The 25,498-nt window shown below is 39.7% G+C and overlaps 1 protein-coding gene across 4 annotated transcripts in view; it reads left to right on the top strand.

Annotated features, from left to right (window-relative positions):
- The window catches only part of itpr3 (inositol 1,4,5-trisphosphate receptor, type 3), a 73,289-nt gene that overhangs the window by 35,945 nt on the left and 11,846 nt on the right, over nucleotides 1-25,498 (top strand). For 3 of the 4 annotated variants that reach the window (XM_088081581.1, XM_088081579.1, XM_088081582.1), the window contains exons 24-45: nucleotides 130-250; nucleotides 1,630-1,684; nucleotides 2,283-2,448; nucleotides 3,185-3,352; nucleotides 5,896-5,970; nucleotides 7,979-8,098; nucleotides 9,764-9,886; nucleotides 10,361-10,561; nucleotides 10,647-10,762; nucleotides 14,320-14,455; nucleotides 15,570-15,695; nucleotides 16,544-16,669; nucleotides 17,453-17,573; nucleotides 18,376-18,557; nucleotides 20,011-20,159; nucleotides 20,705-20,813; nucleotides 21,633-21,726; nucleotides 22,084-22,259; nucleotides 23,043-23,202; nucleotides 23,527-23,744; nucleotides 24,252-24,452; nucleotides 24,611-24,721. In XM_088081581.1, the coding sequence (XP_087937707.1) occupies nucleotides 130-250; nucleotides 1,630-1,684; nucleotides 2,283-2,448; nucleotides 3,185-3,352; nucleotides 5,896-5,970; nucleotides 7,979-8,098; nucleotides 9,764-9,886; nucleotides 10,361-10,561; nucleotides 10,647-10,762; nucleotides 14,320-14,455; nucleotides 15,570-15,695; nucleotides 16,544-16,669; nucleotides 17,453-17,573; nucleotides 18,376-18,557; nucleotides 20,011-20,159; nucleotides 20,705-20,813; nucleotides 21,633-21,726; nucleotides 22,084-22,259; nucleotides 23,043-23,202; nucleotides 23,527-23,744; nucleotides 24,252-24,452; nucleotides 24,611-24,721 (3,054 nt within the window). The remainder of the gene's footprint in view (nucleotides 1-129; nucleotides 251-1,629; nucleotides 1,685-2,282; nucleotides 2,449-3,184; nucleotides 3,353-5,895; nucleotides 5,971-7,978; nucleotides 8,099-9,763; nucleotides 9,887-10,360; nucleotides 10,562-10,646; nucleotides 10,763-14,319; nucleotides 14,456-15,569; nucleotides 15,696-16,543; nucleotides 16,670-17,452; nucleotides 17,574-18,375; nucleotides 18,558-20,010; nucleotides 20,160-20,704; nucleotides 20,814-21,632; nucleotides 21,727-22,083; nucleotides 22,260-23,042; nucleotides 23,203-23,526; nucleotides 23,745-24,251; nucleotides 24,453-24,610; nucleotides 24,722-25,498) is intronic. The other variant, XM_088081580.1, reaches the window with a different exon arrangement.

The raw sequence follows: 25,498 nt of genomic DNA, 5'->3' as shown, positions 1-25,498 counted from the left end.
ATGATCGTTTGCAGTTAGCTGCCGTTTGTGTTCTTGCTTAGTAACATATTCATTGTTGATACTGTAAATGGATCCACTGTTTAATTACTGAAAATTACTGAAAACTAATCAAACTTTTCTCTTCATCAGTTCATCCTGAACGTGCGTCTGGATTACCGCCTCTCCTTCCTGCTGTCCGTGTTTAAGAAGGAGTTTGTGGATGTTTATCCGATGGCTGACGCAGACGCCACCACTAACATGGAGCACGCAGGTGCACACACACACACACACACACACACACACACACACACACACACACACACACACACACACACACGTTTGTGGAGGCCGTCCCGGAAGCTAATGCCGCTAATGTCTCTCATCAAAATGCTGTGGGATTTTTCCATTAGATTTTGGATCATTGCAGACAGTATAATAATGAAATGCATATATCAGGGCTGTCATAACAACGTGTAAATTTTGATTAATTTATCACAGAATAATAACGTGTTAAAAAAATTCACGGTGATTGATGGCGTTCCGTGGTGCGCTTTGACCCGGTGTGTTTCTGAAGGCCACAGTGACTTTATGACGTGAGTTTTTGTATGAAAATTTATATCTTTTCATCGACGCACTTCAGGCCTGAAGTATCACCTCTCAACAAAGCAAAGCCTGTAGCAGCGAGCCCGTTTTAACAGGTTCGAGCAGCCACACCGCCTGCAGCAGCAGCGCTGCTCAGGCTCGCCTCAGCTTCCTGTCAGCTGCGGCACATCTAGAGAAACGGTGGCTCGCTTTTGTCAGCAGGAATCGACAATAAAACTTACTTACATTAAAAGTCTCTCTCTGACACAGAGATGAGGAAATACAAAGACGTCTCTTTTACTCAAAACTTCCGTGCTTCTCTTTCAAAATAAAAGTCCTTTGACAATGTCTCTGAGGACAGAATCCTATCAGCTGTTAACATAAGGCATTTTATTTTGAAATACTTGCAGGATCGTGTTGTTGACAATGACAAGCTGCATGACCTCATAAATGTTTGTGCTTAAAAATGTGATTTTTTTTAATACTTTAACAGCAAAAACTGATGTATGCGATTAAGTTTGATTCATTAATCATGGAGAATGTTATAATATATATATTCATATATATATATTTAAATTATCTATATCAATATATAAAATTAATTTTAAAAAACCCAACTTCACACACATGCACAGAAGATAAAAAGTAACACGTTTCTGCTGAGTGTGCTGCGTCTCTGATGAAAAGAGAGAAATTTCTATTGATTTGATAAAAAAAAAACAAATTTTGATTTTCCAGCATATAACTCACTAAATCATTTTTACTCTCTCAATGCTCCCACACGTCCCAGTCAGCACGGACACCACAGGTAGAATCCAGAAAAACTTTTCATTTCAGGGTGATAAGACGTCCAGACACAGACGCGTCTTCTGTTTCCATTTCATGTTTAACATAAATCATTTAAATTGATCTAAATGTGCTTCTTGTTTTTACCATCAAAGCATCCTGTGAGTGTGTGTGTGTGTGTGTGTGTGTGTGTGTGTGTGTGTGTAATCTCAATCCAACTGAGTTTTTTTGTGACTGCAGGTCTGTTTTTTATTAACCCTTTGTGTGTTTGTCCCTCCTCAGCCACCATCAACCTGCAGCACATAGGAGAGCAGGCAGAGGCCATGTTTGGGGTCGGGTATGTAAAGCTGCACATGCACCACATGCAAAGTCAGACAGGGTTTGTACGGTTGTAAAAAAAACCTGCAAAAGTATGGAAATTGCAAATAGCAATTTTAGGGCCTGGAAAAGTTTTGGAAGACTCAATATACCTTGAAGGTATTGGGAAAGTCATGGAATTTTGTGTCACAAACCTGTGTAATAACTGTCAGACTGTCAGAAATTGAAAGAAATTCTGGCTGTGATGAGTGGTGCCATTTGGGGCATGTTTTCTTCAAAAATCACCAAACCTGTTTGGACAAAAAAATCTTTAAAAATTCATGTCATTCAAATTCATGGAAAAAGTCCTGGAAATGTATTGATAAAAATGTGTATGAGCCCTTTAAAAAGACATCTACTTTTACATATTTATTAACAAGGTTTTATTCACAAAAAATGCATCACTATAATCAGAGGTTTTTGGAGCATGAGATGCAGATCTAGATCAATATATAGATATTAGATATTGTGTGTGTGTGTGTGTGTGTGTGTGTGTGTGCATGCATGCATGCATGTGTGTGTGCGTGCACGTGTGTGTGTGTGTGTGTGTGTGTGTGTGTGTGTGTGTGTGTGTACAGCAAAGGGAACAGTATTCTGGAGGTGGATGATGAAGGCGGTCGTATGTTCCTGCGCGTGCTGACCCACCTCACCATGCACGACTACCCTCCTCTGGTGTCTGGAGCCCTGCAGCTGCTCTTCAGACACTTCAGCCAGAGACAGGAAGTGCTGCACACCTTCAAACAGGTACCCGTGCACACACACACACACACACACACACACACACACACACACACACACACACACACACACACATACAGAATTAAAGAAGTGTGTGACCTTTTTATTTATATAAATGTAAAATACGACCTTTTCAAGTTAAGCCAAAATTAAAAACACATGTCCCTCCTCAGTGTTTAATGTTTTTAAAATGCCTGGCTCGTTTTGCAGCACCTCTTCCCCCCTCATAAATAACAAACAGTCCCTAACCACTGAGGAAAGGCCAGCGAGCGACTCGGAGGATGCGCAGAGCGCCGAGTCCAGTTAAAGTCTGACGAGGTGTTTACATGACGTAATAACTCCACTTCCTGTCACATTATCTGGGTGTGTTAGTCTGATTTCAGTCACACTAACATGTTTACATGGATTTTTAAAATCCAGTTTGTTCAGACTAAGACGATGATACGCATTTTTCTAACGCCGTGGAAACATACTGACTGCTGGGAAGATGTTCTTAAAAAAAACGATGTCTCTGCAGTAGAAAGACACAGAAAAAAACGAGAAGAAGGAATTTACTTTTGCTTAAGAGGTGGAAAACCTACAGCTACCAGAATGCACTTTATCAGACCACTAAACGCACATAAGCCCCTTTAAGTTTACACTTGATGGAGATAATAAGCAGGAAAAAAAAAAGGTCACAAACAGACTGATTGACCAGGACATTTGTGTAAATCCTCCAAATTGTGTCTCGGTGCCTCTGCAGGTCCAGCTGCTGATCTCGGCTCAGGATGTGGAGAACTACAAGCTGATCAAAGCGGATCTGGATCGTCTCCGGACGCTGGTGGAGAAATCTGAGCTGTGGGTGGAGAAGAAGAGCTCAGGAGGAGGAGACGGGAAGAAGGACAAGAAAGAGAAGAAGGACAAAGGAGAGGTGGGGGACAAAAACATCATTATGCTCATCTTTAATTTTATAATAGGCAGTAGTATTAATAAAAGTAAAAAGGTAAATCCTGATAATAAGTTTAGGACCTTTTGTGTTGAGGTTGCTTAATAATTCTAGAAATAAACCAATTAGAATAAACGTTTTTAAGCCTTAATCAGATAAACTTGATTTTAAAGTGTAGGAATATTGTCTTTTTCAGAATAAGCGCAAAAAACAAAATACTTTGGGCATATTTATGTATTCTCTTTTTTTGACACCCTGACGAAGGTTTGTGTAGGCCAACAAGTGTTTTTGTTGAATTATTTAGTCATCTAATTCACAGATTTTTAATCACCAAAATCTACCTGATTGCCTGAATAGGAAGTAGTTTCTGTTACTGCCACAAGTATTATAACTGGGTCATATCTGTCTCCAAATACTTGATATAAGACACAGAAAAACAATGTTGTTTTTTAAAATACACATTTTTAAGGAAGAAAGAAAGTTGAGAAGGTGATGAAAAGAGCAATATCATCAGCATACAGCTTTAGATTTAGTTCATTAGATTTAGGAAGCTTTAAAATCACTAACTCCCAAAGACTTACACCTTTTCAGAGCTAATGCGTGTGATCTTCATGTCTACGTGGCTGAATGACTTTCAGAGCTTCTGTAACTAACTAAATATCACGTAACAATGTGTAACCACTAACAAACTAACTAAAGGTCACATCTTAAACCAGCACAAGAACTAATATCTCAAGAGAGGACTAACAATAATTGAAAACTAATAAAGTATCACTAATAAAATTAAACCACTGAACAGAAACTCTTAAAGATGTTCCTTAAACCTTTGGATCTGTGTTTTTGTACTTACTGTACTTACCGGTGGTGTGGTGCCTGCTGATGTCTGATGGTTAAGGTGCAACTGTTTGGTCCTGGGTTCAGGATTGGTTTGGGGTTTTTTTTGTTGCATGTCATGTCTCGCTCTCTCTCTCTTTATTGTTTTGTTCTGCTGGGAAATTAAGGCACATTTCTCCAAACATGTCTTAACAGCACAATTTTACCGTTGTCACCCATCTTATACACACTTACACTGTATATCAAGCCATTAACAACAACCTAACAAGTGCTAAGTCTGTTCTGGAAAACGCTGGCCAGATGGTTCGACTGGGTTAGTATTTAATGTGTCATTCAGTGTGGTAGTGGTTGCCAGTAGCAGTAGACAATAATCAAAGCAGTTAAGAGGCTTAATTTCTTTAAGTTGACTTGTCAACATGCAAAACTGCAGACATTTTTTGCATACTTCTTGCTAATTTCGGGGCCACTTTCCTGTTCTATTTAAGAAAGTGACGTCCCTGCCAATAAAGCTCTTATGATTGTTTTTCCGGACGTATTTGAATTGCTGAACAAATTGGAAATATTGAGGGAACGTGAAAGACTCAAACGTGGAGGCAATTTGTATATCACAGCACAATACCTGCTGTGTCATGAAGTCTTCACATTTTGTCCAAAAGTTTTCACATTTTGGACAATAACGTTCTGCCACTAACTTCTGCTGCTTTTGGTGTGCAGAAAGCCCTTTCTCCATATTAAAACTCTGCATGATAGATATTGAAAATAAAGATGGCTTCCCCAGCACAGAAAATACCTTTCTGTGTTCACTTAGCTGCAAGAATTTCTGAGGGTCTACATGACATAAATTAGGCTTGGGCGGTATGTAATATTTTATACCCTCATACCTTTCTGAAATTTCACTGGGGTATAAAGTATATGACAGTAAGTGTATGGGGCTCCCAAACAGCAGTAGTGCAACTTGCTTTCAGTTTTTCAGACAAATAAATACATAACAGAAACGCACAAAATGTTAAGTAATATTCTCACACCTATTTTCCTTAGTAAACAGAGAAATACAACCGTACACCCTTTGAATTCTCTCGGTCACAAAAGACTGACGAGGCTTAATAGCCTCTTTAACTCATAAAACATGCTAATTCAAACTCAACAAAAATAAAATAAAACTCACCCAAACTGTCTTGTTTCCTCTTGTTAGTAATCTAGTACGTGAGTCCACTGTACCAACAATCACCAGCTCCGGTTTGGTCCAAATAAATCCTTAATTCACCAAAGTAGATGTAGAAAAACTTGACATTATTCCCCATGATCTCTTGCCGCCTGCTGGCCACCGGCTGTTTACAGTCCTGTAACTTCTCCCTCCACCACTAGGTGTTGCTGTGTCTTTCAGCTCAGCTGCCTGTTCCACTAGTAGAGACTGAACTCTGGTGGTGCGTGCTGTGCACTACATACAATGACTTAAATAGAAAAAGGTGGTCCTGTATTTAGGATGGTATTGAAAAAAATACCATCTGTATTTCTCAAAAACCCTGGTGTACTGTAATACCGCCCAAGCCTAACATAGAAGTCTTCATCTGTCCTTTTTTTTTTCTTCATAAAGTATGTGTTCATAATCGTAACATATATACTGTACGAATGATTCCAGTGTGTATAATGTGTGTGAGAGTTGCATATGCTGTCTTCCTCTCTGCGTCCTGCAGGGAGCTTCAGAGGACGCGACGCCCAAGAAGGAGAAGCTGGAGAAGGGCAACGAGAACTACCAGAAGGTCAAAGAGGTGAGATTACTCGTCCATCCGCAGTCCTTCAGTCTTATCTGATTTGGGGTTGTTTTGGTCTCCGTCTCTGTCATGGTGTTTCTGTGGTGCACCTCCAACAGGTCGCCTGTCAGTCAGTCAGCGTGGGCGGGGCTTTTACTTCTCTGTTTGTTGATGAGGTCTTTTATGTTGTGCTCCTGCTTTAGTCTGTTGTTTTCTTCACTGGTCAGAATAATTACGTGCAGTTATATTTTCACAATATTCAATCTGCATAACAAATGTCATAAATGGAAATAAAGAAGGAAAAAAAGGATAAGATCACATTTTTGGAAATCTATCTTGAACAATACTCGCACGCTCACACTGTACACTGAAAGAGTGGAAGGAGAGTCTAATCTTTCCTCCCGCTCATAATGACTCTGAAGAAATCCCCTCATAAGGCCCACGTGTTTAAAGATAATTTTAAGAAAAAGAAGAAATTACGTTGATATTTTGTTGGTATAAGGCAGCATTTACACTGCAGCTCTTAATGCCCAATTCTGATTTAGTGCTCTGACATTTTTAGAAACCGGGCGTTTGAATCTCCATAACCATGGCAACCATGTGGCTGGGTGACAGGCCTATCATTCAGCGCCAGTCTCTCCTGCAGCTCCTGAGTTAATATTTCCCCGTTATGTCATGTGAAACTCTTTTGGTTTATTATTCTTGAGTTTCACCGAGCATGATTTAATACTGCAACCAGCTGAATCCGTTTGTAACCCCGCTCTTGGATATTTGTTCATAAACTGGTTTGTTTCTGTACGTAACGTTAAGTTTCGCCTGGTCTGACTCTTCCCGCCACAGGCTCAAAAGGCAGGTGACTTTGGCGTTACTCCACTGGCCGCCGTTTTCCTTTTTTAATAGTCTATGCAGCCCCCGAGCTTTCGCTGTTGTAGTTTAAATTGTCTGCAGATGTGTTGTTTTGGCAGACACGTGCGTGCATACATCATCGATCTACGCATTTTTCAAGACATGCAACAATAACAGGGTGAATCCGATCTGTCCGCTTACGCTGCAGTCACATCAGCAGATATCCGATTCATATCGGATTTTCATCCACATGTGATCGAGGCCTGATTCGGATCTGAAGATATCCGACTCCATGTGCTTTTTTTCTGCTGACACGGTCATAACGCATATCCGAACTGGGTCACATGGGAGAAAAAAATCGGAATTGGGTCACTTGAACCATGTAGTGTAAAGTTGTTGTTAAGTAACCAAAATCCAGTATTTCCCAAATTTCTCACGCCGTCATCTTGATGTAAAATAACATTTAGTCAGAAGTTACAGAGAAGAAAAAAAAGATTTGCAAAACATCATGATTTAAAAAAAACATGAAATTACATTCTAAAGTTCAGCAATCAAACTGATCAAACTGTTTTCATTTTCTTTTATTTTCAATCGATTTTAGCTTCCAGTCATTAAATGTTACATTAATCCAAATGATATTAATATTTGCTGTATTTTTTCCATACCTCACTACAGATGTTCCATAAATTCAGACCTTTAACTGAAATACAATGTTTTTTTTATTTATTAAGTTTGTTTTTAAAGCATGCATGTTTATTTGACATTATGTTGATTTATTTTCTTCCTCCAGAAGAAAAAAAGCACGTGAAAGCCAAACAGAATGCCCCAGAGCCTTACTGCATTATATTTTATTTTAAGCCCATTTTTTGTATTTTATGTTTTTGTTTATATAATATTTCCATCATAAATTGATGCATAAAACTTGATCAGGATGCTGGAAATTAATTTCCTGGTTGAGGAATATAATATAATATATATAATATAATATATATTATATACAGTATATGGTTCTCAGGAGTCACTTAGAAACATAAAAATGAATAAAAGGAGCCTGGTTGAAAAATATCAATATTCCAGTGTAACTGAATAATGAATCCTGATTAAACAGCAAAGTTAACAGCAGCTGTCATAGTCTGAGACAGTCATGAAAGATCTGTCTCACTGTCTGTGTCCTCTGCAGATCCTGGAGAGGCTGAATAAGATGTGCAGCAGCGGGGTTTGGAAGAAGCAGCAGAGGCTGCTGAAGAACATGGGAGCTCATAAAGTCATGCTGGACCTGCTGCAGGTGTCCTACGACCAGGTAAGACTGCACCCCGCCAAAATAAAAGCCCCCTAACAGAGTCACTGAGCTGCTGCTGATCGACTGAAAGAGAATCTGGAAACTGACTGATGGAGGTCGGTTAGTTTTTTTAGACTGTTACGTCTTCAGTTTCAGTTTATTATTGATCAGTTTGATCCAGTTTTGGTTTTCTGTCTCTAAAAGGCGCTTAAACGACAAATACAGTAAAGCAGGAACATAAACCTGCGTTGTTTGGGGGCCACTTCTGCAAAATGATAGGAGGCCAGGGGCCAGTCACAGCAGCCCCGTACATGTTTCTAGGATTTTAGGACATTTCTTTGGTTTTAGGATGTTTCTCAGAGTTTAGGACATTTCTTGGATTTAAGTAATTCCTTGGATTTTAGGACATATCTCAGATTAAAGGATGGTTCTCATGCTTTTAAGACGTTGTTGACTATAGCACAGCTGAGTGTTTGACAGCCACAGCATTTCATCACGGCGGATCAAACAGCTGATGGTCCGACAGCAGCGCAGTGAGACAGACAAACAGAGCGCAGCTTCTCCTCACAGCACCAAAGTGTCTGAAACAGACACATCTGCAGAGATGAAAGTGACTTCTTCAGACTTCTACAGACGACTTTGTGTTAGTTTTTAGCTTTAATCAGACTTTGGATGAATTATTTAGAAACACCAGGACGCATCGCTCCGTGTCTCATCCAGCCGCTCGCACTGAGCTCTCATTATTATTACCAGGGGCAGATGTAATATTTTTGGGGCCCGGGGCCACAAGCACATGAGCTTATTTTCAGCCTTTCTCTAACTGTGAATGTTGGCAGGCTGTTGGCAGCTATAGGAGAAGTAGGCCGACTCAAAAGTTTTTAATTCCTGAGTAAAATGATTAACAGCACAGAAGTTTGACAGAAGCTGAAGTCAGAGTCCTGCAGTCAGGAGAGGTTGGCCTATTATCAGCACAATGTGCTTCAATTTACCTGAAGTTTGTTTAAGATGGAGCTTTTCATTTTTATATAATGCTGGTAAGTTTAATAAATAATAATAAATCATATGTTTATTACACTCCAACACACCATGGTCACATGAAACTGTGCCAGTGAACTATGAGGGCAAAAAACAAACCACAAAAAAAGAGCAAAAGGCAAAATAATCGTTCATTAATCATAATCAAAGTAAAATGTTCAGTTAATGGTGATATTGATTTTATGTATGAGGCTCGGACCTTTGCTGGGAGGACATTTTAGTAACTGGACCTCTGTGAGTTTTAGTAGAATAGGTCCTCCAGCTGGTGATGCTGTTCTACAGTATATTTGTCATGTTCAATGTCTGACAGAAAATAAATATTTAAACCAACATTAACCTGATGATATCTTCATATCTCACTGAGGAGTCAAAGGGACCTTTAAGCTCGACAGAAACACTGATTTGATGTATATCGTGATATATATCGATATCGACTGATATCAAAAAAATTATCGTGATAAGACTTTTTTCCATATGGCCCAGCCCTACACTACAGGAAACAAATGACCCTTTAAAGCTGATTGGAGAAATGCAGCTCTGCTCCTGACATGTTAATGTTGGAAAGAGTTTGGAAAGAGTCTAAACATTAACCCTCTCAGCCCTGTCTGTCTCTCTCTCCGTCTATCCCTCTGTCTCTCTGTCTGTCTGCAGAACGACGTGAAGATGCAGGAGATCATCAGGTACACTCACCTGTTCCTACAGAAGTTCTGTATGGGGAACCAGGAGAACCAGGCTCTGCTGCACAAGAACCTCAACCTGTTCCTGAACCCCGGGGTACGCTGCTCCTAAAACTGCTCAGTCAGTTAGACAACCGTTGCTGCAAAAGTCTGATTTTGTGGCATCTTTTCTAAAAAAATATTTAAAAAAAACATTTTAATGGGAATGAATTTTATTTTTAGTTAAAAGCACACAGGGTGACAAAATGATATAATTTATTGTGTGTTTTTTCTGGTTTGGTTGTAAATTTTAAATTAATACATTTTGCAGTTTTTGGATTCTTGGACAAACAAGCCGCCAACTTTTCTCTGATGTTTTATAGACAACTGAATGACTCAAAACAAAGAAAAATGCCAATAAATCCGGTTTGTTTGGCTGAAAGAAGTCCAACATTAGCTGGTTAAAACTTCATCACGCTCTGGTTTTGACATTTCACAAACTGAATTAATGACCAAAGTGATTTATTTAAAAAATGTTTTGATTGACGTTAAATGGAAAAGTTGTGAACTCTGGCGGTCCGTCCGTCTGCAGCTGCTGGAGGCGGAGACGGTGCAGCACATCTTCAACAATAACTACCAGCTGTGCAGCGAGATCTCCGAGAGCGTCCTGCAGCACTTCATCCACTGCCTGGCCACGCACGGCCGCCACGTCCAGTACCTCAACTTCCTCCACACCATCATCAAGGCCGAGGGCAAGTACGTCAAGAAGTGCCAGGACATGATAATGACCGAGGTGAGGACGAGGACGCGTCACTGTGGACAAAAAAAATGTCTCGGTGCGTTTTTGTGCTGACGTGACGCTGTTTCTCTGTCTGCAGTTGACCAACGCCGGCGAGGACGTGGTCGTCTTTTACAACGACAAGGCCTCCTTCAACGACATGCTGGAGCTGATGGCGGAGAGCAGGGAGGGCGTCGGCGAGAGCAGCCCGCTCAGGTAACCACGGCAACCTCAACAGCCTGTGCACGCTCAGTGGGAAGCAGTCGGGAAAACTGCAACATCTGAAACTGTCAGACAAATGTAGAGCGGAAAAAAATACAATATTTACCTCTGAAAGGCGTGAAGGAGAATTATAGAACGGAAAAACTTAATGAAAAGGATCAAAGTTTTTTTTTTAATTCAGCACAAACGTTATGTGGACTCGAGGATGTTTGATTAGATTTTGGTGGTCAAAGGTCAAGCTCAGGCTGACCTTGCATTCGTCTCATTTTTGTGAATACGATTCCTCAGGAAATCCCTGAGGGAACCATGCCAGCAGGGAACATTCCCACAACATTGGCTAATGTTACCTATAAGTTGCAATAATGTTTTAAAGAAAACATTTCAATCTAACGTTCAATGAGCTTTTAAAGGATGTTTATCATTTTAAATAATGTCCCCGTGAGGCTAAATGCTGACTGAAGGCTGGTACACACTAGTTAACCGATTGTTTAAATGTGGGAGAACGCAGACGTAATGACAGATTTAAACGATGTTTAATGTTGTGATTGTGAGAACGCACACACGAGACGATTCGGCCGGATCGTGAAACCACACACTCGCCGTTTATAGTTAACCAAAATCAGAAAAAAGAATCCATTATAAATAAAATTACAATAAATTAAATTAAGAGGACAGAACAAAAACAATGTAAAAACAATTCCAGAGTGTCTGAGGGAGATGTAAAATTATAAGTGTCCAATTAAGGTCTTTCTTTTTTTGGTAAATATTGCATCATAAAATGCATATACATACATCCTTATCCTGTATGAATTCATTATAATTTTTAATTTTTTTTCCAAGTATTTGAGAGGTTTTTGTGGCTTTCTTGTTTGAGATATTGCAGTTCAACACAAAATAAGTACCATATAAGTAATAAAAAAATAAAGTAATAAGTACCATATTTGGTTTGGTTTGAAGGAAGTTAATTTTATGGATATGGTATTTTCCAGTAAGACATATAAATTCAATCATATCAATGTGTTTGATCCAGAATTAAAATGTTGAAACAAATGTCCTTCCTAATTCCTTTGAAATAGGAATTAGTTTGTTAGTACAAGAAAAAAAAAAGCTTTTTTTTTTTTTTACCAAAAACTCTGAAATACAATAAATACATTAGTGAAATAAATGGCCAACTGATTTAATTTCTGTTTTGAACTAAGAGAAAAAAGTCTTTTTTTGGATTCAGAGTGCGTCACGTGACCGACCCCAACGGCGTAATTCCACTTTCGGCCACTATGTACATTTTCCGTGATCTCATGGAATCTCGCGTGATCAAACGTGACTTCAGAAGGAAAACAAACATGGCGGAGGATCGCCGTCGTCAGCTGGCCGCATTTGCGCGCATTTTGTTTTGCAGCGAAAAACCAAAACCTAGCGGACCGTTGTGGGTGCAGTCGCGTCTGAGAGGACGCAGGGAGCGCGGATTGGACACGTGGCAGCGTGAGCTGCAGGTGAGTGGCCGGATCGGGAGACCGCCATGTTTTTGAGCCGTAAATGTACGAAATATCCGTCTGGTGACGCTTCTGGGTGTCCTCGCGCTCATTGGCTCTCGACTTTCTCAGAAATGAGTCAAATGACGCGTTAAAAATAAACGATCGCGTGCCGCCTACAGCGTTTAATCAATATTAAACATTATTAGATCACAAAGTGACACTGCTGCTTCATTAAAGGCGGGAGCTACACAAAATAACGTTTAAGTAAATACACACGTTAATATCGACGATCTTTGTAGGCGATATATCACTGCGGCTCATTCTGCAGCTCTGAAACTTTAAACTGATGCAGCAGATTTAAACATTATAATCAAGAACTATATTCAGGAAGGAGACTATAAATCGCTTTAGTTTTTAGACGAATCAAAGTCAAATTGAATAATATGTGTTCAATATTAGCAGACTTATCTGTAAGCATAACGTACGATTTGAAGGAATTATATCGCATTTTATGTTAAATTCATGTTAATTAACATCATCCTGATTAAAAATATTTAGTGACCTGTTCATGTTTAATGTGATCACACACATTCAGTAGTTCAGTGGGAGCCGTAAACACATGAATAAGGTGAAAAATAATCTGTCTCAGATTTTCTGCATCACTGATAAACTGCAGAATAACAGAACATCAAATAAAGCGTTGTAATGCACAATGATAACTGTGCGTTTATGTAACATTACGGCTCGACAAGTCATATATAAAGTGTATTATTAACTTTTTCAGTTCATATGTTGACGCTGATTATCTGATTATAATTTCAAGCTGAAACTCAGAACATAAACTACTCCCGACCAGGTGAAGTTTGACACGTAAGTTACCATGGTGATCCAGCATCAGCTACAATGGGGATTGGGCATTAGTTACCATGGTGATCCAGTTTGGTTAAATAGAGACACCTGGAGGAAACCGTGACTCAGCAGACCTCGCTGAGACACTAATCTGGCTCCAGATCTGATCATATCCGTTTATCAGTCCGTTTACAGTCTCCAATAGACGTAACGTTTGAACTGCAGCACTCTGAGGATGTTTTGGTGATGTTGAGAGGTGACAGATCATAAAATGTTTTTTGACAAAATGTTCCCACAATGTTACATGAGAACAAAGGGAGAACGTTTTCGAAGAAACATTCAGGAAATGTTACTGAGGACTGAGATTACAGACCTTTTTTACAAAATGAAAATGTAATGTGATATGTTAACAGCAACAAAAACACGAAAACCTCACTAAAACATTGCGTTGGTTGCATTGTAACATTCACAGAACGTTTTAAGAACCCAAAGTTGCTTGCTGGGAATTGCCTCAAATTTGGCACAAACGTCCACTTGGTCTCAAGAATAAGCTGCTAATGATTTGGAGGTTGAAGGTCGACAGAGAAATTAAACGTTTTTTATCGTTTCGTCTCGCTCGTGAAGAAGTCTTGTTTGAAATCTTTTAGACTCACATTCTTGAAATAAATTCAGCCGTGGTGTTAAAATCCTTTTATAACACTTGGCCAGGTGTTCTGTCTTTTCGGCGCTTCTCTCTGCAGCGCTCGCTGACGTTTCCGCTGACGTTTCCACTGACGTTTCCGCTGACATTTCTGCTGACGTTGCTCCTGCGAAATGTCTCCTCTGAGTGAGACTCGGTCCCAGTAACAAACGGACTGCATTACGTCAAAGAAAACATTTAATTTCAGTGCTGGGATCCGTTATAAAATGCTCTCGGACACCTGGAGGCAAAAACGCTTGTAGTGGACATAAATGTGAGCAGTCCTGAGTGGTCCCTGTGGTAACTGTCTCTGATAGTGGACCAGCGTGGACAAAAGTCTCCATTAACAACACAGACACAACAACATAAAAAATGATGTTGTGGTTGTAAACGACTTCCCGCCTCCTTCTGTCAGACCTTCGACCATCTTCATTCATCATCGCTGCTGAGTTTTTGTTGTCTTTTGTCTGTTTATGTTTTTCACATATGCAGAATAGTTTTCAAAAAAAAGGTTCCTTTAAAAGTCGAGAATCGCTCGTCTCACCCTGCAGGTATCACATCTCTCTGGTGGAGCTGTTGGCGGCCTGCGCCGAGGGGAAAAACGTTTACACGGAGATCAAATGTACGTCGCTGCTGCCTCTGGAGGACGTGGTCAGAGTGGTGACACACGAGGACTGCATCACCGAGGTACCGAGAGAGAGAGTGTGTGTGTGTGTGTGTGTGTGTGTGTGTGTGTGTGTGTGTAACCTTTGATCCTGTGCATACAGCTGCGACACACCTGTGTTAAAATAACGGCCAAATTTTTTTTATGGAGTAAATCTTTTCTTTAGGAGGTTGAAATGAACGCAGCGCGTCTCTGCAACATTACCGTGTTTTATCTCACGTCTGTGTGATTTTCTGTCACTGAGACTTTTAAACCACTTTTCTCTGAAATAATAAACTGACTCTCAGCGTTCGTAGAGTCAGAAAAGACCTGGAAAAGTCATGGAATTTAGCAATAGCTGTTTTCAGTCCTGGAAAAGTTGGAAATGTCACAGAATTTTGTCCATGATTATTTCTGTTTTTTTCTGGTGATAAATCGTGTTACTTTGGTTATTTTTGAAGAAAACGTCTGGGATTTAAAGGCACATTTTGATGAAAAAAAAGCTAAAATGTTTTCTTAACAAACTGCAAAAAATAATAATTAAAAAATGGCCCAAATGTTTTTTTTTCAAAAATTGCAAAAAAGTTATTTTTTAACCCCTAAAATGTTTTCTTTAAAAATTGCCCAAAGTAAAAACTTGCCAAAATGTTTTTTTCAAAAATTGCCAAAAAAATCACAAAAAATAAAACAACCAAACAAACAAAAAAAAAACCAAACAAAAAAATCTAAAAGAATTAAAAAGTAAATCGCCAAAAAAGAACCGATAAGGATAAAGAGCATCAGTGGTCGTTTGTTTGGTCTTTAAAATTTGCCTCAGAGTCCTGGAAAAGTCCTGGAAATGTATTAGTCAAAAAAAGTGTATGAACCATGAACTCTGTCTGTGTTTGTCTGTGTCTGTCTGTGTCTGTCTCTGTCCCCGTGTCTCTGTCCCGGTGTCTCTGTCTCGGTGTCTCTGTCTCTGTGTCTCTGTCCCCCCGTCTCTGTCTCGGTGTCTCTGTCCCCCCGTCTCTGTCTCGGTGTCTCTGTCCCCCCGTCTCTGTCTCGGTGTCTCTGTCTCGGTGTCTCTGTCCCCGTGTCTCTGTCCCCCCGTCTCTGTCCCCCCGTCTCTGTCCCGGTGTCTCTGTCCCCCCGTCTCTGTCTCGGTGTCTCTGTCCCCAGGTGAAGGTTGCGTATGTGAACTTCGTGAATCACTGCTACGTGGACACAGAGGTGGAGATGAAGGAAATCTACACGTCCAATCACATCTGGAAGCTGTTTGAGGACTTCACAGTGGACATGGCGCGGGTAACAGCACTGTCCTCCTGTCCATCACTGACACAGAGACACAGACAATCTGTCCAGGACAAAGTACTTCAGGAAATACTCCAGTACTGTCACTTTTTATGTGTTTGAACAAAGTATTACTTTGTCATGCACAGACACATTTTTATGAGTCAAAAATTCAAGAAAAATATTATTTAAAAGCGTAATGAAAGTGTTCATAATCAGTGGTGCTTCAAAATCAGGACAGCACTCCTGTTATAGCTTTTTTTATTTTTAATTTAATTTAATTTAATTTATTTATTATAAAACCACCCATGTATTTGCATGTAAAATAAGACACAGGACAGCACTCTGATTATAGCTTTTTTCAATTTTATTTTAAATTTTATTTATTTTTTAACTACACTTGTATTTGCTTGTTAAATAAGACAAATCAAGTAAAAGTCAAGACAGCCCTCGGATTATATCTTTTTTTTATTTTTTATTTTTTAAAATTTCCAAACGGGCGTTTGGGGTCAGACGTTTGCGTTCAGCAATAACAAAAAGAAAACCCACAGATGGAGTTAATTATAAATTCACACATGAAAACAGCTGCAGTGCATCCCAGCAGGGGGAGCCAGAAATATGTATTTAAATCATCGAGCGATAAACGATAAAAATAAATATGGAAATAGATCAATACTTAAATTAATATAATGATAATAACAAAAACAATAAACATAATAAAATAAAAAATAAAAAAATAAAAAAATAAAAAAAATACTAAAAATACTAAAAATAAAAAAATAAATATTATAATATGTAATAAAATCTATTATTTTAATTCAACTTATTTTATATATATATGGCGTGCTGTGTTTCCTCTGCAGGTTTGTAACAAACGAGACAAACGCCTCTCGGACCCGATCCTGGAGAAATACATCATCAACGTGGTCTTCGACACCATCAACGCCTTCTTCAGCTCGCCGTTCTCTGAGAACAGCACGTCTCTGCAGGTGACGCCCGACACGCTTTTCGTCATATAACATATCACGTAACACGCCGGTTCTGTGATGACATCATGTTTATTGGACAGCAGAGACACTCAGCTGCTCTGTTCAGGGGCCACTTTTGGAAACGACAGGAGGCCAGGGGCCAGTCGCCGCGGCCCCGAACAGGTTTTTTTAGGATTTTTGAATGTTTTTATGAGTTTAGGATGTTTCTCAGATTTTATTACATTTCTGCGATTTTAGAACATTTTGTGATTTTAGGATGTTTCTGGGATTTTAGGGCATTTCTTGGATTTTAGGACATGTCTAGGATCTTAAGATGTTCTATGATTTTTGGATGTTTTCAGGACGTTTCTAAGATTTCAGGTTATACTCTGGGATTTTAGGATATTCCTCAGATTCTATTACGTTTCTCAGATTTTAGGACATGTCTAGGATCTTAAGCTGTTCCATGATTTCTGGAGGTTTCTAGGATTTTAGGACATTTCTGGGTTAACATGTTTTCTTGTAAAATTCAACAGTAAGATAATAACAAAATAAAGCCGTTTCATCATGTTCGTCCTCCTCCTGAGTCAAAATGATGAACATCAGTCCTCCCAGGTGCTTCTGACGTTATCAGAAATAAATAAATGTTTCACTGCTGGAATAAGAGACACCAAACCTGCAGCGGCGTGTCGGGGTCTCTGTTGTTCCCACATGTTCCACTGCAGAGAAACAACATCGTATCGTGGAAATTAAATGTGCATTTAATTTAATTTTCTTTTTTCCAAATTTCTTTCGCTCTGTCAGACTCATCACACCATCGTGACTCAGCTGCTTCAGTCGTCCGTGCGTCTGCTGGACTGTCCCTGGCTGCAGCAGCAGCACCGAGGACAGGTGGAGACCTGCATCAAGACCCTCGCCATGACAGGTCTCTCACACACACAATTCAAATTCAAATTGTCGTCTTCTGGTTTTACAGATATCAGAGAAAAGAAAAAAGCACACAAAAAGATAAATTACGTGACAAATTAATATATGACCAATTTTCTTGTTAAAAAAAGAGCTGTACATTGAAAACTACATTTTATAAATCTACAGTTCATCTTGATCAAGAGTTCGTTTTCTCGTCTGCTTTCTTCAGATAACGAGCTAATCTAAATGTTTCAGACATAAAAAAACACCTTAATCATTTTGCATCAACCAAATTTACTAAAGCAATATCTGTTTTTATGTTACTAAATAAAAAAGGGAAAACCTATATTTATGATTATTGTAATTACATATTCAAAATTATTTTTAAGAATTATTATTTTTTTAAACGTCTTTTTTCCTCTTCTTTTCTACTAACTAATTTTCAGCTATTTTTCTTGTACTTTCTTTTGCGTTGCTCATTGCCTTTTTTCAATGTTACTGAAGGAAAGAAGAAAAATTGCTCGGGTTTCGAAGGGTTAAAGGAAAAGTGAGCAGGGTGTCCCTCAGAGTGAGAGTTTCATGTTAAATTTTCATAGAAAGCACTTAAATAAAAACCCTCCATACGGCGCTTTATGGTCTCACCTCTAAAAGATCCAGAACTGACTCTGATTTCATTTTCTCCTTGTAGTTGTTGATGTTTGTGTGTAAATATATATATATATATATATATATATATATATATATATATATATATATATATATATATATATATATATATATATATATATATATTGTAAATGTATTTATTTTTTCTCCAGCTAAGAGTCGCTCCATCTCTCTGCCTCTGGACCTGGAGGCTCAGATCAGCTCCATGCTCTCCAGCTCTGCCCTCAACTCTCTGTCCCGCTCCAACCCGAACTACAAGTCCTCCCTGCGCTCGTCCAGACCCATCGCTCCCAGCAACCCCTGGGACTACAAGAACATCATCGAGAAACTGCAGGTACACACACACACACACACACACACACACACACACACACACACACACACACACACACACACGCACACACACACACGCACACACACACACACACACTTTTAAAAGCTGTTTAACCCTTTGAAACCTGAGCAGAAACATGGGGAAAAGGCTTTTTCTTTCGATGAGCAGCATATCTGTAACAATTGTTGTTGTATTGTATTTTTTTCTGACCCTGCGTCTCAGTGAGATTACCTGTATGAATTAAGATTAAAAAATCCACAGATTGCATGGAATTAATAGATTAAGATTTTTTGTTTTTAAACTCAAAAAAAGCTTTGGAAAAATGTCAAAGGAAAAAAGAAAAAAAGTGAGGGCAAACTAGATTTATAATGATCAAAATGACGTATTTAAAATGATGGTACACAATTGGGATTTTTAAGCACTTTTTGAGATCTTTTTCGTTTTTCTTTTAAATTGGTTTTATTTTGTGCGGTTTTTGTGGACCGCTGCCTCCATCAGCTGCTGTCGAAGCTACAGAGGAGACAAGATTCACATCGAGGCAACACTTACACTCACTGATTTTATTTTATTTTTTATTTTTTATTTATAATAAATATACCACTACCGAGGGAGGCCGGCACGGCAAATACGAGCACGCTCAGGACCAGGAGTCCAGTTAAAGTCCGACCGAGGTATTTACGTGACGGAGGAATCCAATTATCTGGTGTCCAGAAACTGGATTTAGTCCGATTTCAGTAAGACTCAAATGTTTACGTGGATTTTAAAAGTCCAGTTTTAGTCGCACTAACATGATAATTTGTCTTTTTGTAACATCATATGAACTAATGGACAGCGACAGTTTTATTATTCCTTTTTTCTGATGTCAATAAAACATCTGTTTCCTGAATGATACTGTTTTTTAATCTCTGTTGTAATAGTTATTATTAAAGGAAAGAAAACTCATTTTTCAGTGGAAGTGTACAAAACTGATCACAGATGTGTATAAAACAAGTAAAGAAGAAAAAGATCAAATATTCACTAATTCCTAATTTTATATTCATTCAACCTGAAAATCTCTGTTAATATAAAAAAATCAGGTTTTTGGTTTTTTTGGATCAACATGAGACTGAGAGTAAAAAAGTAATTAAAAAGAAAAGGAGACAGAAAAAATATCAAAATATTGAGTATTAATTCTAACACCATAAATTCAGTTCAAACTTTATTTCAGACACACAGAAAGGTCCAAAGCATCAAAAAGAAAAGAAAATGTCGACAAAAACAAACGCACAAACAAAGAGAGACGTCACAGATCATCAGTTCCAGCGGAGACAGTCCGAGTGTCTCCTAAGTGTCTCCTGATGTGAAGCGAGTGCGGCTCGTTCCTTTTGTCAGAGCTACTATGATGCTGTTTTCAGATTCATGCAGGAGACGCGTGAAACTGTTCGTCCTAAACGTGTCCTCGATCACTCTGCAGGACATCATCAACACTCTGGAGGAGCGTCTGAAGCCGCTGGTGAACGCCGAGCTGTCGGTGTTGGTGGACGTCCTCCATCAGCCCGAGCTGCTGTTTCTGGAGGGGACGGACGCTCGCCAGCGCTGCGAGTCCGGAGGATTCATCTCTAAGTAGGTCCAGGTCCTCCGAGTCCGATGGACTTCCTGTTTCTGTTTCTGTTTTGCAGTTTCTGGCTGTGGTGAATGGTGCCATTTTTGGTGATATTTGTTTGCTTTAAAAATCACCCAAAAATATTCGCAAACAAAAACACACCAACATTTTCTGCTTTGAAAAATATTTTTAAAAATATATATTAAAGGAAAAGAAAAAATCGCAACATCTGCTTCTTTAAAAATATTTTTTTTAATAATTATAGGAAAAGAAAAAAAATTGCTACATTTTCTTCTTAAAAATTATTTAAAATAAAATTAAAGTCAAAGAAAAAAATCACAACATTTTTTCTTTAAAACTTTTAAGATACAAAAGTACGTCCAGGTTCTATGAGTCCCAAAAAAATGTGCCGCAGTGCTGACACAGAGGCATGATGGGAAACTGTGTGTGTGTGTGTGTGTGTGTGTGTGTGTGTGTGTGTGTGTGTGTGTGTGTGTGTGTGTGTGTGTGTGTGTGTGTGTGTGTGTGTGTGTGTGTGTGTGTGTGTTTGTTTGTTTGTTTGCAGGCTGATCCAGCACACCAAAGCGCTGATGTGTTCGGAGGAGAAACTGTGTATCAAAGTGCTGAGGACTCTGCAGGAGATGCTGATCAGGACTCTGGACTTCGATGAAAAGGTCAGTTAAACAACTTCTTTCAGATATTTGACGTGGATTATTTTTTTATTTTGGGGTTTTTTTCCTCTTCACTGTGGTACAAAATATGAAGTCCATCACTCTGTTTTATCAAAAACTGTAAAACAAATTTAAACTGTCTCCTCTTACGTTTTTTGCTTCATTGACACCAAACTTAGTGCAGACTGTCGCACACGAACCAGCAACACACCAACAGTGCATCAAAATGTTTGACTGTAAACGCTGCTGTAAACAAATACCTGCTAAATAAAGTTTCAAGGTTCATAAAAAAAAAACCAAAATTTAAAAATGTAAAATTTAAAGATTTTAACTGAAAAACCACATTTTTTGACAGTCTGAAAGTTTGTCACTAGAGAGGTTTTTTCACATCCTTTGACTGAAGGGAATTTTAAAATTTTTTAAAATTTTATTTTTGGTCTTATTTTGTAAACAAAGCTAACCTGCTGGATCCAACTGAACTCTTTTAATAAGTGAAACCGTCACATATTTTCTTCCTACTTCATTATTATTATTATTATTATTAATTTATTTACTCATATTATTATTATATATTTTGGATTTAAAAGAAGATTTTTGTGTACTATCAAAAATAAACCAGCAGCATTTTTTTCTTCGTTTTCTTACATTCAATTTGGATTTGCTCATATTATTATTATTATCATGTTATTATTTGTGACGTACATTTGTGTTTCTGCAAACACAAATGTACGTCATAAATAATAATACTTTAATACGATGTCACATGATGTCAACAGTGTGAGCTGATGGCTGAAGTCACTTGTTTTGATGTTGTGTTTTTAGGGAATTTCACTGCGGAAAGTTTTACTGCAGAACTACCTGTTTCCAAACAAGAAGAATAACCCGAAAACCGACCTGGCTGAGCTCGGAGCTTCAGGTACGCTGCTTCACGCCGACACACCACCTGTCAGAGTCAGAGCGCCGAGTCAGAGCGCCGAGTCAGAGCGCCGAGTCAGAGCGCCGAGTCAGAGTTAAAGATATAATCAATAATGCAAGAAAAGTGAACCTGATAATTTTATTTCACTAAAGTTCAGCATTGATTCTGAACTGATTCGTTTCCGTCCTGATTATTGTTCATGATTGATACAAACTTTGAACGCTGAACTTTTTCAGCCGTAAAAATGAACTTTTGTTCTGTGCAGACGAGGGTGTAAAGAAGGCGTCACAGCTGCTGTAGATCAGACTGCTTCATCTTTTTAAACCACATTTTTTCTGTATTTCGTTGTTGTCCCAGGTGTGGAGCAGGAGCGGGACTGGGCGGCGGTGGCTGCGGTTCAGTGCCGCCTGGACAGAGAGGGAGGGACGAAGCTGTTCACCGATCTGGTGATGAGCACCAAGAACGACAAGATCTTCCAGGAGAGCATCCAGCTGGCCATCTGCCTGCTGGAGGGAGGAAACACCGAGATACAGGTGAGCGCCGTCGGAGCCGGAGCCGCCGCTCTGAGGAGGAGCCCGCTGAGGAAACGCTGTGGAGCACTCTGCCTTTAGATATCAGACGCTCGCATGATATTTCTCAAAGAAAAACCCGTCACTTCGCCTCGAACGAGCTCTGACTTAACAGCTTTAATTTCTGCCGCGCCTCTTTAAAATGTTGGATTTTCCTTCATTTTATGCTTTTTGTACACTCTATTCTCAGCCTTATTTTTATGAATATTATCTCAGTGGGTTTTGTTTTCCATCTTATGTATTTATGAGTATTATCAAGTGTGTCTCATCGGTGTGAAGACGCATTCTGTCTTTTCTCATCTGATTTTATTTTTACTTTCAGGTTTATATTTTGATAGATCTTTATTCAAACATGGTAAATAAAATCAGATGACAAATTAAAATAAAATAAAATAAAAATATGGGCCAAAAATGATCAGGTGCTCACTGTGCATATTCAGTAAACAAACACAAGTATTTCATATCCGAAAAGGAAGTAAATACTTTATCAAATCCTACCCCCTTTTTTCTAATATTATATACATACAAATATATGAACATAAACATACATATACACACCTTCATACATACACTCACATACATACACCGACATGCACACGTTTTTTTATGCCTTTATGTCTTCTGATGTGAAGCACTCGGTGCATGAGTCTTTTTTTTTTGGAAAACACGTTGCGTTTCTTGTATGAAAGGTGCTAAACAAAAAAAAGATCATTATTATTATTAGTAACATCGTAATGTTCTCTGCAGAACTCCTTCTACAAACTGATGATGGGCGACAACAAGTCAGAGAAGTTCTTCAAGGTTCTCCACGACCGCATGAAAGAGGCTCAGACGGACATCAAAGCCACGGTGTCGGTCAACGTTGGCGAGATGACGCACAAAGCCAACGAGAAGGAGCTGGAGAGCGGTGAGTCGTCTCTCTGCAAAATCTGTTTTTATTGTCTCATTATCTGTTTTTTATGTTTTATGTTTCACGTCTCTTCCCCTTTAACCCCGTAACACCTGGACGGCCTTTCACAAAGAGCAAACTATTCATTTTGACTCATGCTGGTCATTTTGGTCTCAAACGCTGCATGAAAAAAAAAAAGATTTTTGGACCCGTAAAGGCTCGCCAAACATCTGGGGAAAGTTGCAGATAAATTCCATCTTCCATAATGATCCACGAAAGTTAGGCAAGATTCGAGATGGTTCCCCTCGCTCCGAGTCACGTGTGCGTTTCCTCTTTGCTCAGCAGGCTCTACGACATTAGTGCTTCCTGGTACCGGAGGGCACCCGCTGCTGGTCCAGGGTCAGTCCATCGCGCCGGTCGCCGGCGCCTCGGCCCTGCCGGTTCAACCAGCGGCAGAGCAGAGGGAGGTGGAGACGGAGATGGGACCAGCTGTGACCATCATGAAGCCGATCCTGAGGTTCCTCCAGCTGCTCTGTGAGAACCACAACCAGGACCTGCAGGTGGGTCCGCTGACTGATGATGAGCCAGCAGGAGCCAAAAATCTGAAACATCGAACTGAGACGTTTAGAGTCTGTGAGCTCAGTGTGAAGCTCCGAAAATCCTAAAAACATCCTGAATTCCTTTAAATGTCTTAAAACCGGGAAATGTCCTAAAATCTGAGAAATGTCTGAAAACCCTAGAAATGTCTTAAAAACCTACAAATGTCCTTAATGTCCTAAAATCCCAGAAATGTCCTAAAATCCTAGAAACATCCTAAATTCCTAGCAATGTCTTAAAATGCTTGAAATGTCCTAAAGTCCCCAAAACATCTTAAAGTCCCAGAAATGACCTAAAATCTGAGAGACATCCTAAAATCCTAGTAACGTCCTGCTCATTAAAAGTTGAACAGGTGATGTCCGAGTGTATCAGAGGGATATCAGTCAGCTTCTCTGAATGTGTGTGTGTGTGTGTGTGTGTGTGTGTGTGTGTGTGTGTGTGTGTGTGTGTGTGTGTGTGTGTGTCTGCAGAACTTCCTGCGCTGCCAGAACAATAAGACCAACTACAACCTGGTGTGTGAGACTCTTCAGTTCCTGGACATCATGTGCGGGAGCACCACGGGCGGCCTGGGCCTGCTGGGCCTCTACATCAACGAATCAAACGTCCACCTGATCACTCAGACCCTGGAGACGCTCACCGAGTACTGCCAGGGCCCCTGCCAGGAGAACCAGGTATGCTGAGACCTCAGGGGGACGGAGGGGGACGGAGGGGGACGGAAGGGGACTCAGAGCTGACACGGACGCTCTGTGTGTGTGTGTGTGTGTGTGTGTGTGTGTGTGTGTGTGTGTGTGTGTGTGTGTGCGCGCGTGCGTGTGCGTGTGTGTTGCAGACGTGCATTGTGACCCACGAGTCCAACGGCATCGACATCATCACGGCTCTGATCCTGAATGACATCAGTCCTCTGTGTCGGTATCGGATGGAGATGGTTCTGGAGCTGAAGGTACGCCGACAGAAAACCGCCGTCGTCTCCACGCAAAGCTCGACATTTCTCAGCGTGAGCCGAGGCTGCGGGCAGAGTCTCCTCGCCTCTCAGCTGCTGTAGTTTGAGTCGGCGCCGCAGCAGTAAATCAGTCTGGCATCTAAATTATGGAGGACTGAAACCGACGACATCAAAGATAAATTAATAAAAATGACAATATTTATTTAATTTCCCATTTATTTTCTTTACACAATGCATGAATAATTACCAGGGATGCACAATAACTGTAATCATGGGACTTATGACGTCATAGCGATAATTCCGATAAATAGAACCGATGATAATAAACTGCTTTGATTTGTCCCGTGTTGCCATGGTTTCGCTCCTCCAGTCCTACACACACCGCATTATGCTGCGTCAAACTGCAACTTCTTTTTTTTTTTAACTCTTAACCCCATCAATGACGAGATTTTCCGTCAGTCAGTGTTTTCTCTGTAGTGTAGGGGACACTGTTACGGATGTTACGCAATAAAACAACATTTCCACTACAAAAAAACAAATGAACGAGACGATCTAAAGTCCCAGGGTGACGGAGGAGAGGAGGACTACTAACATGCCGACTTTATCGCTATTTAGCGACTTTTCGGAGCCTCTCAGCGGCGATGTTTTAAAAAAACGCAACAGGAGAAACATTAACATAACTTATTTAGATCATCAGTGAACATGCAGGAAATATACTAACCAGGGCGGCTCTTATAGGAGATATAGGAGGTCGTCTAGAGCGCCACACGCTGGAGG

The sequence above is a fragment of the Plectropomus leopardus genome, chromosome 9 (genome assembly GCF_026936395.1).
Source record: "Plectropomus leopardus strain MGB_pleo_1.0 chromosome 9, ASM2693639v1, whole genome shotgun sequence".
In the NCBI taxonomy this organism is placed as follows: domain Eukaryota; kingdom Metazoa; phylum Chordata; class Actinopteri; order Perciformes; family Serranidae; genus Plectropomus; species Plectropomus leopardus.
Note: the sequence above shows the minus strand (reverse complement) of the source record. Positions and strands in the feature narration are given on the sequence as shown.